Source organism: Eleutherodactylus coqui, chromosome 11, assembly GCF_035609145.1.
Source record: "Eleutherodactylus coqui strain aEleCoq1 chromosome 11, aEleCoq1.hap1, whole genome shotgun sequence".
In the NCBI taxonomy this organism is placed as follows: Eukaryota; Metazoa; Chordata; class Amphibia; order Anura; family Eleutherodactylidae; genus Eleutherodactylus; species Eleutherodactylus coqui.
The window spans coordinates 39,321,870-39,338,069 of NC_089847.1; the positions used below are offsets into that span (position 1 = coordinate 39,321,870).

General features: G+C 43.4%; 1 protein-coding gene across 1 annotated transcript in view; it reads left to right on the forward strand.

Annotated features, from left to right (window-relative positions):
* SLC6A2 (solute carrier family 6 member 2) overlaps window positions 1-16,200 on the forward strand; it is a 162,417-nt gene that overhangs the window by 118,989 nt on the left and 27,228 nt on the right. Inside the window, exons 10-11 of the mRNA XM_066583891.1 lie at window positions 9,787-9,899; window positions 15,657-15,785. Of these exons, the coding sequence (XP_066439988.1) occupies window positions 9,787-9,899; window positions 15,657-15,785 (242 nt within the window). The remainder of the gene's footprint in view (window positions 1-9,786; window positions 9,900-15,656; window positions 15,786-16,200) is intronic.

Below are 16,200 nucleotides of genomic sequence, written 5' to 3' on the forward strand. Positions count from 1 at the left end.
TTTTAGCGTGATCGCGAATTTAACGTGCAACTATGATTTACTGAGCGCAAACGCGTGTTAAACTCGTGATCGCACGAATAAATGCGTGATCAGTCAAAAGTTTTCTCTCCTCCCCACTGCCGCCCACACGTACCGCTGATTGGTGGTGAGCGCTTATGGGTACTGCTGCTGCTACCCGCCTCCACCAAACCTTCCTCCTGCCGCACACAAGCGCCGCTGTGACATGGAGAGATGTTTTTTCAGACCTCTGCTGCTTCTTCTGCCCATTCCCCCGGCACTAACCCTACGTTGTCCCTGGGTGAGTTCAAAAATTTTTTTCCCCCATTTTCCCGCTCTAAAACGGGGTTGCGTCCTATAGTCTGGTGCGTCTTATAGAACGAAAAATACGGTAGTTCTGTGCTGGCATAATAAAAATGCTATGCGTCTTTACAACAGAGTTTTTCAACTCCAGTCCTCATGGACCCCAACAGGTCATGTTCTTCAGGATTTCCTCAGTATTGCACAGGTGATGTAATTATTGTCGATGCCTCAGACATTGCCACAGGTGGTGTTACTATAGAATATCCTGAAAACATGACCTGTTGGAGGTCTCTGAGGACTCGAGTTGAGAAACACTGTCTTAGAACATGACTATGCAGATTCAATTGTTTTTCTTTAAAACACTGTTTTTATTGTGAAAAAGTAATAAAAAATATAAAAATCTGTATAAACTTAGTATTACAGTAATCATCTATATATATAAAGGTAAAAGCCCTCACTCACTCACTGACTGACTGGCCACTAATTCTCTAACTTCCTGATGTCGTACAAACATAAAATTCTTTAGGTCCCAAATAGAAAAAGTAAAGGGGTTACAACTCAATTATTCAATGCTAAGTGCAAAAGTATTAGCACCCCTATTTAATGTAACTTCCCGGTGTTGTACAAACATAATATTTGGCACAACCATTGTTTAGGTCTTAAATAGGAAAAGTAAAGGGGTAACAACTTGATTATTCAATGGTAAGTGCAGAAGTATTGGCACCCCTATGTAATGTACCTAATCTAATTCTCTAACTTCCCGTTGTTGTACAAATCTGAAATTTGGCATGACGATTCTTTAGGTCCTACACAGGAAAATCAAAGGGGTTACCATCTGATGCATGGGCTCGGCGTATATGTCTCCCCCTTTCCTCCCCCTTCCCTTCCCCTCACTGGCTCACCTTCTCTCTCCACCCATCTGGCTGTTTGCAATGGGAGTGTGCGAGACGGGGCGGAGCTAAGCTCCCATCCCCTCCCACGTTTTGTCTGCAGCCTGCAATGGGAGGGGGTGGAGCTTAGCTCCGGCCCTTTCCTGCCCACTCCCACTGCAAACAGCAGCAAAGGGCGGAGAGGAGAAGAGAAGGGGGATGGAGTTTAGCAGTTACGCTGCTAAACTCCCTCCCACTTCCCTTCTCCAGCCACTGTCATTTGCTCACATAGGAGCGTAGTCCGGCCAGGAAGATTGTTTCCTGCCCGACATAAAAGCGCCTGCCAGGTGCTCTTATGCAGCAGGATTACACCTGTGTGATCTGACGCATTGCAATCTAATGCATCAGATGGAAGCGTATATCTGCCATCCATGAAAATGCCGGCCGATATACGCTCGCGTGAATAAGCCCTAAAGAAGTAGAGACTGAGGGAAGAAAGCAAACGAAAGGAAAGGAGAAAAGAGTAGGGAAAGGAAGGAAGGAAAAAAAGAAAATAAATGTGTATTTTTGTGTTTTTTTAGATGTTGTATATTTTTTATTATTATTTTTTAGTGTTTGTTGTATGTGGAGAATCATTATGTTAAGATTGCGACATTGATGCTATTCATGTACGATATATGGCACACATGTGACATTTAGGCCTCTTACCCCCTTGCGTTTTTTTAACGCTGCGATATCGCTGCGTTTTTTTAATGTGATTCTCAATGGGACTTTCTAATATTAAAAACGCATCGCAGGTTTGTGCTTTGCAATTTTTGTGCGATGCGTTTTTAACATTAGAAAGTCTCATTGACAATCGCGTAAAAGAAACCCAGCGTCATTGCGTAAAAAATGCGCAAGAAAAACGCAAGTGTGCAGGAGCCCCTATGCAGGAAGATGCAAATATTTTGTGCATTATATATCTTGCAACCTATCGATTGTATGTTATTGAAGCGATATTTGTGAGCGCCTAGATAATGTTTTTATGTGATAGGCATGAAACATTCATGCATATATTTGTGGTCTTTTTGCGACTTTTATGCGATATCCATGCGATTTTTTTGTGAGGGAAACAACTACACTTTAATTGTATGACCTATATGTGACAGTTATGCGATAATTCTGCAGGTTTTTTTTTTTGGCAATATTCATGTGTCATGTATGCAATATTTACGTGACTGCTGTGCGACACTGTATCTTTATGGTGAAACACTGGTTTGAGCTGTGTGCTTATTTCGCCACATCTGATGCATGGGTATGCGTTTCATTTTGTTTTATATGGGCCAAGAATTGGCATATGGGGCTAACAATCGCTAATATTATCTTGCACCCTCATAGGCCTGTTGTACATCTGCCTTTTTACAAATGAAAATAAACCACTGGTGAGTGAGCATTTTTATGCTAGTTGAGGTTGGGGTCACACAAGCGTGTTTTCGCGTGTACATAGGGGCGGACATAGGTGCGCACCTATGTACGAGCAAAAATACGAGCGTATGCAGCTGCGTGCTTTTTTTGCAATGGAGCTGCGGCTGCTGCCAGCGGCTCCATTGAAGGCAATGGTTTGCCGACACACCTGCATTCTTTTTCAGGGAAGGGCTTTACATATAAGCCCTTCCCTGAAAAAAGAAACATTTCAGTGTTAAAAAACCCAAAAAACTTAACTCTTTGCTGCTGCCGTGGCTATCGCGGGCATGAAGAACACATCTGCAGCATGCAGAGGAATTCTTCAATTCTCAACAGCAGCTGTCACCCATGGTAGAGAATCCTGCTGGCGGCATCCCCTGGTAGTTCTGATTGTGATTGGCTGAAGCTTTTTTTTTACACAACTTTTCTTGAATTTTCAGGGAAGGGCTTATGTTTAAAGCCCTTCCCTGAAATCCATTGGCGGGGATGCCAGCAGCAGGATTCTCTACCGCAGCTGTCATGTGTGACAGCTGCGGTTGAGAATTGAAGAATTCCTCTGCTGCATCTGCCATAGATGTGGCAGATGTAGCAGAAGGGAATTCTTTTAACTATTTGCACGCACCTGCAAAGTACGGACATGTGCACACACCATAGGGAATGCAATGTTGCAAATACAAGCATGTTTTTGTGCGTCCGTTTGCACGCACAAAAACACGCTCGTGTGACCCCACCCTAAAACTGAAAGATCAGCCAACGAATGAGCGTTCACTTGTGTGTCAGCTGACCGTTGATCTCATTCCATGACGAGATTGTTGGATGAGCAAACGTTAGAAGGAACAATAATCATCACTTGAAAAGGGACCTTAAGTCAGTCACTGCATCTGTTGTGCTTAGTTGAGCGCCGCATGTCAGACAAGAAGTCTGCTCAGTACAGGAGGTATAAAGGTGGCTAGGGTCATGATATTGAGCATTGCGATTGCTATGGAGGACATTTCAGTAGAGATGAGCGAACGTACTCGGTAAAGCACTACTCGTCCGAGTAATGTGCTTTATCCGAGTACCTCCCCGCTCATCCTGAAAGATTCGGGGAGCGCCGCTGCTGACAGGTGAGTTGCGGCGGGGAGCAGGGGAGAGCGGGCGGGAGAGAAGGAGAGAGAGATCTCCCCTCCGTTCCTCCCCGCTCTCCCCTGCAGCTCCCCGCTCCGCAGCGCTCCCCGAATCTTTCAGGACGAGCGGGGAGGTACTCGGATAAAGCACATTACTCGGACGAGTAGTGCTTTACCGAGTACGTTCGCTCATCTCTACATTTCAGCTGTCATGAGAGCATTGTGGTTGCTTTTGCGAGCATGAGAAGGCCCGTGGCTTAAAGCGAGAAACCTATTATATTTTCAGCATTCCTTACCTAAGACATATTTTTGCCTACCCTTCTCACACTCCATTATACAGAGGATGGCAACTTTAGAAGATTAGATCTTCGTCTCTTTCAAGGAGACCAATCATAACATACAAATAAGTTGAGTAAGGGACATTTATTTCACATTTTCAAACCTAAGCTGGGATCGGGTAGCTTAGAGGAAAGAAGAAATATACGGGCTAAAATGCCAGAAATGTCAATGAATGATGGTGTGTGCATACAATAAGCAAGTTGTAAGGAACAATACAGAAGAGATGGCAAGGGCATGGGGGCATTTGCCTCTGAGCATGTCTATATTTTACAGATGACTTGTATAACACTAAAGATTACTAAAAGTGCTATGGGATATGGTAAACTGCAAGCAGGAAGGATATTGTTATTTAGTCTCACACTGGTTAATGAAGTATGCAATGTATGCATCTACTATTTGAATAGCAACATATGGTGAAGTATGATTTCTTTTAAGTATATATTTTATCCCCTTAAAGGGGCACTCCAGTTATTTTTTTTTAATTTTTCATGTAACTATCCCCCAAGTATATAAAAGTGACTTAGTGTTGCTTTGGTTACCTTTCCTTCTATTTGTAACTCCTGGCCTCTTTTTCCTCAGATGGTCATGTGATCTCAATTCTTACCAGCTCAGATTTACTTGGGTCTATGCTGCCTGAAACTAATCAATGTCTCAGTCTGAGTAATGCTGTTGCATGAATTCAACCATAGACATTGCTTAGAGGGGAAGGGTACAGACACTCCTTCACAGTTACTGATGATGATCACACAGCTCCTGCCACACAGTTATAAATGAGGAGATCATGGCTCATCTTCCTGACTGTATACGTAAGGTCTGTAGCCTATTTAGGTTAATATAGAAGGTTATGATAATTTAAACTGTCCTCCAGGAGGTAGAAATATTAGACCCTGTAACTAAGGGCGCATTTAGATGACCGTATATCGGCCGCGTATTCATATACGGCATCTCTCTCTGCAGGGGGAGGAGGCTGGAAGAGCCCGGAGCAGTGCTCTGAGCCCCTGCTCCCTCTCTGCCTCCTCTCCACCCCCTTTGCACTATTTTCAACGAGAGGAGGTGGAATGGGGGCGGGGCTAAGTTCTGGGAATTAGCTCCGCCCCCGTTCCACCTCTCATTGAAAATAGTGTAGGGGGGTGGAGAGGGGGTAAATAGGAGGCAGAGAGGGGGCGGGAGCTCAGAGCACGGCTCCCGGCTCTTCCAGCCTCCTCCCCCTGCAGAGAGAGATGCCGTATATCGGCGGGCGTGAATAGTGGCCAATATACGGTCGTCTGAATGCACCCTTATACTGTGCTGATGCATCATGGGATTGATATGAAAATGAAAGTAAAAAATCTCACTCTCAAGATGGTGCCTGATAAGCATCAGACAGGGGGCTGCACTGCATAGAAGTGGTTGCATTATACATAGAAAAACCTCCAGAGTATGATAGGCATTCAGCTGATGGGAGCAAGGATGGAAAAATGGGTTTTCGCAGAGTGGTCCTTTAATTATGGGCTATTTTGGATCTAAATGACCAGAACAATTGTAGCAATTTTTCACATTAGTGACATTTTTAAAGGTCTTTAAAGTTATATTTGCATTTTTGTGACTAACACGCCTTTTAGTTTTTTACCTTTTTCAAGCAAATAGTTGGTTTTGGTGAAAAATGTCTTTTAATTGAAAATTTTAATATAAAATGTACATTTTTACTCTATTCTCTGATGGTTATTTTGATATAAAACATGCTCTAGTTAGTACAATTCGATCAGGACTGGGGCTTCTTGTATGATTAGCAGAGATTGTTTTATTTAGTATTACTTGTTATCATTTTACTATTATTTCTTTTTTATGTTATTATGATCCTTCAGAAGCTTCATCTATGGAAACCTTTGTTACGACTTTTACTTCCTCTAGGTAGTCAAGTTTGATCACCTTCTCGAAAGATTAGAATGTATTAACATTGAGAAGTGCCAAGTGTCACTATCAGGGCAGCTCTTGGTCTAGTTGGACCCAGCAGTGGGGTCATATGACCAGTAACCAGCGGAGCCGTTGAAAACAATAGCAGGCAGGTACTTTACAGATTAGCTGCATGATCATCCACATACCCTACAGTAGCTGTTCTTCTCCAATGACAAAAAAACATGGCAGTGTAGCATAAGGCACCTTAAAAGAAACCTGTCAGGTCCTCTAAGCTGCCCAGGCAGTAGGGTGTAGTGATAGAAATGCTGATTTCAGTAGTCTGTCACATAGGCTTCCTTCACACGGGTGACCCAGCATCACCGCGAGAAAATCACAGCGATATTGCATTGCTGGTCCGTGCGATATTGCTGCGTCTTCTCACGGCAATACCATGATTTTGTAGCACTACAAAGTCGCACGTGATGCTACAAAGTTGCGTGACTTTATAGCATCACATGCGAGGATTTTCGGGGGTGGTGGGAGGTCTTGAAATAGAAGCCCTACCCCGAAAATAAGCTGTAGCTGAAGAAAAAAATTTAAAAAACAGTATACATCACCTCTACCGTGCTGTCTGGGGCGCCGCCACAGCTTCTCCCTGGGTCCTGGAACTGTTTCTCTTCTTTATCTTCTGTCCGGAGATTGAAAAATCCTCACCAACTGTAATAGCTGACTGTGATTGGCTGACGCTTAGCCAATCACAGCCAGGGCTCGATCAATGGCTGTGATTGGTTCAAGGTGATGTGATGTATGTGTTTTTTTTAATTTTTTTCTGGAGCTAGGGCTTAGATGTGGCTTTGACAGTAGGATTTCCTACTGTCAAAGTAGCATCGCACCGCACGAAAATCGCGTTTTTGTGCGATGTGATGCAACAGAGAGGAAGGATCCATAGGGAAACATGGGCTACAAAACCTCACCAGTCGCGGGCATATTGCCGGACCCGCGAGTTTTTGTTTCGGGTTGTTGCATGCTACAAAACATTGCATGTGTGAAGAAACCCATAGGAAAGCATGGGCTTCTCATACATGCGATTTATAGCATTGTAGCAACACGACAAAATTGCGCGACTTTGTCGCCCATGTGGAGGAGGCCTAATACTGATTGGATTAGTGGTTTTGCAAATCATAATTTTGAAACTTTGCAGCACTGGACTGGAGAGGAGTCCAAGGAAGCTCATGTATATTCATCTATGCACGCTCCCCTTCTCTCCTCCTTCCTCCAGATGATGATTGACAGTTCCATCCGTATGCATAATAACACAAAAGGGGAATAGAAACCTGACACTAGCTGTGTCCATGTAACATTTTCTTCCTATGTTCCAGTTGTTTTAGAAGTCTAACTTTAAGGTCAGCTTCATACCGTTGTAGATTACATTAATGGCTCACAAGTTCTAGCAAAGTGGTTTTTAAAATGAAATCTAGCATAATTACAGTAGAACCTCAACTAACATCATTAATCCGTCCTGAAGCAATGGACGTTAGTAGAAATCTATGTTAGTTGAGGACATTATTTCTATAGGAATTCATGTAAATCCAATTAATTGGTTCTAGACGATCCAAAAAACACACCAAATCCCATTTAATAGAGAATAACTCTGGTATTTAATACCCAAAACAATAATAATAACAATACTAAATGAATATAAAACACAACTGTAAAGAATAAATTAACATTTAACAGGTTTTTGAACATTTAGCATACAGTGCTTTGACATAGGACTGCAGGGACATCATTATAGCAGTACGTATCACTGTGTTATCTGTTCTTTGACATAGGACTGCAGTATTTATTAGCAAGCGTTTCTTTACTGTACTGTACTCAGCTGTACAGTACTTACATTTTGCAGTACAGTGGGGATTCAGGAGGCAGGCAGCGTTCAGCCGGCACTTTGGGGATTCAGCTGCTGTACTGTGTATGGAGGCAGGCAGACCCAGCAACGTTCAGCCGCCACTGTGCACTGTGGAGAGGGGAGGAGTAGGCGCGTGCTGATGCAGGAGAAGCAGGAAGTGCCCGTCATCAGCTGCGTGCTGGCTCACTGAGCAGCGCCCGGGGTCATGGAGCGGTCGGCACCCTTATCTGAGGAATGCAACTTTATTTGAGGGACCGCTGCTGCCCTGACACGTCGACTTAAAGGGGTTGTCTCGCGGCAGCAAGTGGGGTTATACACTTCTGTATGGCCATATTAATGCACTTTGTAATGTACATCGTGCATTAAATATGAGCCATACAGAAGTTATTCACTTACCTGCTCCGTTGCTGACGTCCACGTCTCCATGGCTCCGTCTAATTTCGCTGGCCTCCTGCTTTTTTAGACGCGCTTGCGCAGTCCGTGCTTCTGCCTGGTGAATGGGGCCGCTCGTGCCAGAGAGCTGGTCACCGCGTCGTCATCGTAGCTCCGCCCCGTCATGTATGCCGATTCCAGCCAATCAGGAGGCTGGAATCGGCAATGGTACGCACAGAGCCCATGGTGCACCATGGGAGAAGACCCGCGGTGCACTATGGGAGAAAACCGCAGTGCATCCCTGGGAAAGGACCGGCGGCCATCTTAGGCAGAAGATTTTTAAAACTTCACATTTCAGCACATCGGTGAGTAGCAAGCGGCTTAAAAACCGCTTTAAATTGCTATTTTATGCCAGGGGGGTGACAGGGGGAATGGGGTAAAGTAAAATTTTGATGTTTGCCGCGAGACATCCCCTTTAAGTTGGAAACAGTGTTATTTAAGAGCAATGCTACTCAAGGGTTTACTGTAGTTGTATCCAGTCTAGGCAATGCTCTGTGAGCTTAACAATACTATGTACATCCTTGGTGACCAATTATTTTTTCACTTAAACGCATGTATTTTGGGCTGACAATCATTTTATCTCCTATACAAGTCTATGGGAGAGAGCATGCACGGGACTCTACAAAGAGTCAGATTTTTGTGTGGGGTGTGGACCTCACTGGCGGGCACCACGGGAACTAGGAAGTGGGTGAGTATAAAGAATAAAGCACTTGCCCTAACTGCACCATAAGTTAGGTTTATAGTGCTTTAGGGCTGTTTCAGACGGCCGTATATCGGCCGTGTATTCACGCCGGCCGATATACGGCGTCTCTCTCTGCAGGGGGAGGAGGCTGGAAGAGCCAGGAGCAGTGCTCTGAGCTCCCGCCCCCTCTCTGCCTCCTCTCCGCCCCCTCTCCGGCCCTCTGCACTATTTTCAATGAGGGGAGGCTGGACAGGGGCGGAGCTAATTCCTGGAACTTAGCCACACCCCCGTCCCACCTCCTCTCATTGCAAATAGTGCAGAGGGGTGGAGAGGGGGTGGAGAGGAGGCAGAGAGGGGGCGGGAGCTCAGAGCACTGCTCCCAGCTCTTCAAGCCTCCTCCCCCTGCAGACAGAGACGCCGTATATCGGCCGGCGTGAATACCCAGGCGATATACGGTCCTCTGAAACAGCCCTTAGGCAGGTGAAAGGTTCCCTTTAAACCCTATTACAAAAATGATTGTCTGACCAAAATACATGCATTTTAGTGAGAAAAAAAATTACCCCCAAAGGTGTCTATAGCCTTTAAGTAAAGAGATTCGTGCAGCTGCTGCTGTGGTGTTCTGCTCACAGAGGATTGTCTAGACTACATACCATTTTATCCAGTTCTCACCTGAGAGCAGGGCTAGATCTGCATAATTTATTTGCAGTCTGTGAATATAAACAGAAACCTTAAAAAAAGGTGAGTAACTAAAATACCGAGTTCTGTATATTAAAAAGTTGTAAAACTTTTCATTTATACAATAATAAAGGAATTGTTACTTTTTTTTTTAAACAGGACCCGGACTTGTATTTATTATATATCCAGAAGCTATTTCTACCCTCCGAGGTTCAACATTTTGGGCTGTAGTATTTTTCCTTATGTTGCTTACACTAGGCATTGACAGTGCTGTAAGTATATATAATTAAAGCTTTTCTTCATATGTTATTTGTTATGTTAATACACTGCCAAAGGTCATGGGATAGCATTATGTAAATTATGAAGTAGCATTACCTCAGGTGAAGGTCTGGGAATGGCCACACAGGTATGGTGAGGTATGATCTTGTAAGTGAGGCTGAACCTTGGCCTGTGTGCTCATGGCAAGGTGATGTTAATTATATGAGTTTGAACGAGGTATGATAGTGGGTGAAGGATGGAAGGACATTCTATTTCTGAAGCTGTGCAGAAATGTAAAATTCCTCAATCTACAGTGTCATGTGTTTACTGGGAATATGAGATAGAAGGTTTTACAACCCACAGTGTACAGCGCAGTGCCTTAACTCCATCTCTTCAGAGCTATCTTTGTTTTTACTTCCCTACTTTGAAAAAATCATATCTTCTTTATCAACATAGCCATATGAGGGCTTGTTTTTTGTGGAAAAGTTCCATATAATGTATTGAAAAACTTTTTTTTTTTAAAAAGTGGGATGAAATGGAAAAAAACTTTTACCATTTTATGGTGTATTTTCTATTGACACCATTTTTCTTTTTGGAGACAGACTGACCTAACAAAAAAAAGCGCACTTTTGGTGTTCTGTATTTTTGCCTCTGATGGTGTTCACTGTGCAGGATAATATATTGTTTTAGTGGATCTGACTTTTATTTACTAGTCACTATCATGTTAACTTTTTTCTTTAGTAATGTGATAAGTATTTCTAAAAAAAAACTACTATTTTATTAGTAATTAAAAAAAACAAAAAAAAAAACCCTTAAGGTTGGGTTCACATGGGGTGGGAATCTCGCAGAATGTCCACAGCGGAAATTTGGTGTGGAATTTGAAGCTGATTTATTCCGCTGCGGAAATCTCTCTCCATAGAAAGAAGCAAGACGGCAGTGGAAATGGCGCTAAAATTGACATATCGCGGATTTGAATTCCGCGCTGCATGTCAGTTTCCGCGCAGCTTGTCCGCAACATGTGAATGAGATTTTTGCTAAATCTCGTCCACTTTGCTAGTTAGTCTCCATCTTAAAAATGCAGCGGAATTTGCGTGTGGAGGGTTTGCCAGGAAATTCTGTCGCAAATCCACCCCATGTGAAGCCAGCCTTAATCAGCTGATTTTTTTTAAAGTACCCATGGAGAAATTGAACTGGGAATCATCTGATCGCTTATACAAAATACTGTAATACTTCAGTATATTGTATTTCTGCAGATATTCCATTAAGATTTGTCACACTTCTGCCTTAAGGGTGCATTCAGACGACCGTATATCGGCTGGGTTTTCACGCCCAGCCAATATATGGTGTCCTTCTCTGCAGGGGAAGGAGGCTGGAAGAGTCGGGAGCAGTGCTCTGAGCTCCTGCCGCCTCTCCACCCCTCGGCACTATTTTCAATGAGGAAAGGCGGGATGGGGCGGAGCTAATTCCTGGAATTTAGCCCTGCCCTGTCCCGCCTCCTCTCATTGCGAATAGTGCAGAGGGGCGGAGAAGGGGTGGAGAGGAGGCAGAGAGGGGGCGGGAGCTCAGAGCACTGCTCCCGACTCTTCCAGCCTCCTCCCCTGCAGAGAGAGACGCTGTATATTGGCCAGTGTGAATACCCGGCCGATATACGGTCGTCTGAATGCGCCCTAATAAGTACAAATACACAGCAGCCATGGAGACTTTCACAAGGTCCCATGCTGCCATAACACCAAAATGGCTCCCCCAACGATCTGCATTCACCATGTATGCAGCCTGCGCATTCGCCCAACATGAGCCCAATCAAGCATTTATGGGATATGGTGGAGAAATCCATTGACACACGAGATCCTGCACCTACAAATACCACGGAGCTGTGGGTGGCTATCCAGACTGCATGGCTTAACATCTATCCAGACATCTTCCGTCCACTTGTGGAATTGATACCACGATGAGTTGATGCACTTTGCCGATCTAGAGGGGGTCCTACATAATATTTGTTCCTGTCCCACACCTTTACACTTGTTCATTCTACAGCTATTCCTCTCAACCCCCCAATACATATGAATGTTCCGCTTGCCCTAGCATGTATGTACTCTGGGGAGCTGGCAATAAAATGCCAGAGAACAAAGGAATGGGCATGATGGAATCCAGCATATCCATTCCGATACAGTGAGACTTCTGTGATGAAAGGTAATTAGAGGAATCCTGGAGCGCAGTCAGACAATTATGGGTGAGATGAGAGTACCTATCTGAATCCGACAGCCAGTTTGGTTGTTTCCATACCTCTTGTCACCACATACAGACGGCTATTCCCATCTTAATCTTAATTGTCTGAGATGGGAATAACTCTTTTAACTGTGAGACAAGGCATACGAGTACGAAGACACCTGCATAAATGAAAAACAGTAGTTGGGAATTCCACCCTGGGTGTAGCATGTTGCTAACGTGAAAGGTGTAAATCTGAGAGGGGCAGTATACGACACAATGGCCATTTTGAAAACCACCTCTTTGCAGCAAATTGATATTTTCATGTGGTAAGGGATGCATATGAGATATGTACTCGATAGAGGATGTGATTAGTAATCCAAATATATGCTTTACTGCCATGTAACTTTATTTCTGCCAAAGTTATAAAAAATTTTCTCTGACATGGAACACAACGACGATCCACTACAGGATATGCTTGATATGCTTCTCATTGTTTCAAGTCATCAAGGCTATCCTCTTCTCTCATTCACAATTCACTGAGAGCAACACCTAAGCAGAAATGTTTGCACAGGCATCCAGGATCCACTGTTACATGTGCTCCATACTATGGATTTTCACTCCATAAACCCTGGACTGGGCCTCACCCCACAGGTAATAGTTCAAGGGGGTGAAATCTGGCGAGCCTGGGGGCCGCCCCCAAGTCCACAACTCCCAATCTACTTCCCCAGAAGCTACTCATTCAAAAACTCACGGACATGTCCATAATATGGGGGGCAGCATCCTGCTTGAAGAACACTGGGAATATGCCATCTTCATTGCACAGTGACAGGAACACCTCCTCATGTAACAATTGCAGATATTTGGAAGCAGTAAGGTTATTGTCGATCAAGAATGGGCCCAATATCTTCAGACCCCACACCTCACCAGACCATGACTTTCTGTGCTCCAACCATCTTGGAGGGTTCTGTCCAGTGCAGACTTGTGTGGGACCAGCAGCAAAGGTTTTGTTTGTTCACCTCCCCATTCTTGTAGAAGATTGCTTCATCACTGAACAGAACTGTCTCTGTGAAATGTAGTTCCCACTGCAAATGCTGTGACATTGATTCCCAAATTCAACATAGTGATTGAGATTGTCCTCATTGAGATGATGCAGCAACTGGATCTTGTATAGGTGCCATTTGTGAGTAGCCAGTATCTGCCCGATGGGGGTTAAACTCTCCCCACCCTCCTTCGACAGACATCTGGTGTTACGATGGCGGCTCTTGCAGAAGTAAGCCAGGATGGCCATTGTAGTTGCTTTGTCTTTGGCACGTTTGTTACGTTCCAACGTTTTTGGCAGGTCCAACATAGAACCTGTTTGGCGAAATTTGCAAGCAATTTGCCAACACTGCCATGGTGGATAGGTGGTCTGTTAAGGTGCCAACCTTGAAATCCACTGAACTCCCTGGAGAGCAGCACAAGCTTTGTCCTCTCGTCACGTGTTCCTCTTGTATCCATATCTGTGTCTGTAACAAAGAGAACATTGATAATAACTTTGGCAGGAATAAAGGTATGTCACATTTAAGAGATTTGGCTTCCTCATCAAATTCTCAGATATATGTCACATGTACCCCATCCAATTTGAAAATATCGACTTGGTTACAAGATGGTGGCTTTCAAAATGCTGCAGTGTTGGAAACCGCCCCTCACAGATTTGCCTCATTTCCTTTAGCAACATGTCATGCTACATTATAACTGTGTGTGCTCCCAGAGTAAATTCTATTGGTGGGCCTAACGCACTTGTGCCCGACACATAGGTGATGGTCACAGCTCACCTTCTTCTCTTCCCTGTCCACCAAACTCTGCATATGTCACAGAGCATATCCACAACACTCTCCCAGAGAAGTAAATGCGTTAGGTCCTGTTAATTGAGCCTGTGCCCCAGGAGACTGTTGTGAAGCATATCTCTAGATGTACTGCAATTCAGACAAGATGGCCATCCCCATAGTTATATACAAAAAATAAAATAAAATAAAAATCTACTATCAAAAACAATTTAGAACATTTTCTTGTTTTAAGTAGTAAAAAATATAGGTGATACATTCACTTAAAACAATGTCATTTTCTGATTAAATATTCCTTTTTATGATTGTATATTGTCTACAAAAAAGAGTGACAATACAGCATATGACCTTAAGGCTTGTACTTCCAGATACAGGAATCTTCTATATTCTAATAGAAAACTTAGAAAGGGGTTGTTCAAACACATAAGATGATCATAATTAGACTGGAGGTGTTTGGAAGTCACTAGTGAAAAAGCTATGGGGCAAAACCCAATAAACGTTACCGTATATATTTGTTAGGGCCCTGGGTGTGGACCCACTGTGCTAACCAACCAAACCTGGCTTTTAGACTAGACCTGGTGTGGCTGGCAGCTGACCCCAGTGATCAGAGGTACCGAAGTAGGAAAATCACAGATGGGTAACTTATACCTTAACTAAACCGGAAGATGGGAAGACCCCTGCCTATAAGCAGGGTAGGTGTTCTGATAACAACGGCCCCGTGCTGGAACCTTGAGGCTGACTACCCATGACAGGAAACAGGGACAGTGTACACAAAGCATAGAACAGAAACAGGAACAATGCACAGACTGGACAGAAATGGACAGACGTACACAGGCTAAAGCATAAGGCAAAAAACATACAAAATAAACAGATACAGATACTGACTCAAAAGACAGAACAGTCCAGAGACAAGTGACCTAGATGTGCTAAGTGTCTGAAGCAAACACATATCAATTCTGAGGCAAAGAAGGAGGGTCCCCAGCTCACTTAAATAGGAAGATAATTGCTATTTAAGCTGAAACTGGGCTGTGAGCACTGAGAGGGATTAACTCCCTCATTACTGGTAGAACAAAGAGTACATTCAAACAGAAGAAGCAGTGCGATGCCCACGTTTGCCCAGAATAGCAAGAGGGCAGCAGACCTAACAATATTCAATGGGATATTGGGTTTAGATTTCTTGAAGAGAGGAAAGTGGTACCAAATATTGCCACCATGGGAATATATGGTGCTGTTAAAGTGTAAGATATTGGAAGGCGTCGCAACAAACTTCCATCCATTGGGGTTTCGGATAGGATTATGTTTACTGTATGGTGGCTCAGTGATTTGTCTCGTTGCAAAAACCTATAGCTATGGTAAAATGTGCGCACCTTGTACATGTTCCTATAGATATGTTACAATGTGTGCTCCTTGTACATGTTCCTATAGATATACTCCATACGATTCATATACAGCACCAAATATTCCCCTGGTGGCAACATATGTTAATATGTTTTACTTCAAGAACTCTAAGCCCCGTACCCCAACGAGTATGCGCACCAACCTTCATTGGGATCTGCCCTATAATTTTTTTGAACACCTCTATTTTTTTATGATCACCCTTCCAGGGAGAGAAAAGTAAATTAACTATTATTGGCAATTTTACAGAATGCTGATAGGATGAACAGATGTCCTAAAACATTTTGGCACTGGATATATAAAATAATTTAAACCTTTTGTATTCCCTTACTTTTTGCTATACAGATGGGTGGAATGGAGGCTGTGATCACCGGCTTAGCAGACGATATTACTATTTTGAAGAAACACCGAAAATTCTTTACTTTTTTAGTTGCAGTCGTTACGTTCCTCTTTGCTTTGTTGTGTATAACTAATGTAAGTAATACAAATCTGAACATATGGTATTCTATGGGATTAAAATTAAGGGTGATACCTAATTAAAGTCATTCAGTCATCAGTGAATAATGAGCATCAGTAAGATGCTCTTCATATACGGATGCAGAGTTATTGGACCCGTTGAATGGTGCTCTAAACTGGAGTTCTGTGAAAAGTGCACACAGTGCTCTAATCATGCGCCTCCAGATCTGATTGACTACAAGGGACCATCTGATTGGAACCCTAGTACTTTAAAGTTAAAGCTACCAAATGGAGATTTTCTGTTAATTAGACCTGAAGGCGCCATAATTTGAGTTGTTGGGTGGTCTGGAAAACTGACCTTTAATGCATCTTAATTTATAGAGTGTTGGAATAAAAATAAACCCATCCCTTGGATAAGAGATAACGGCTATAG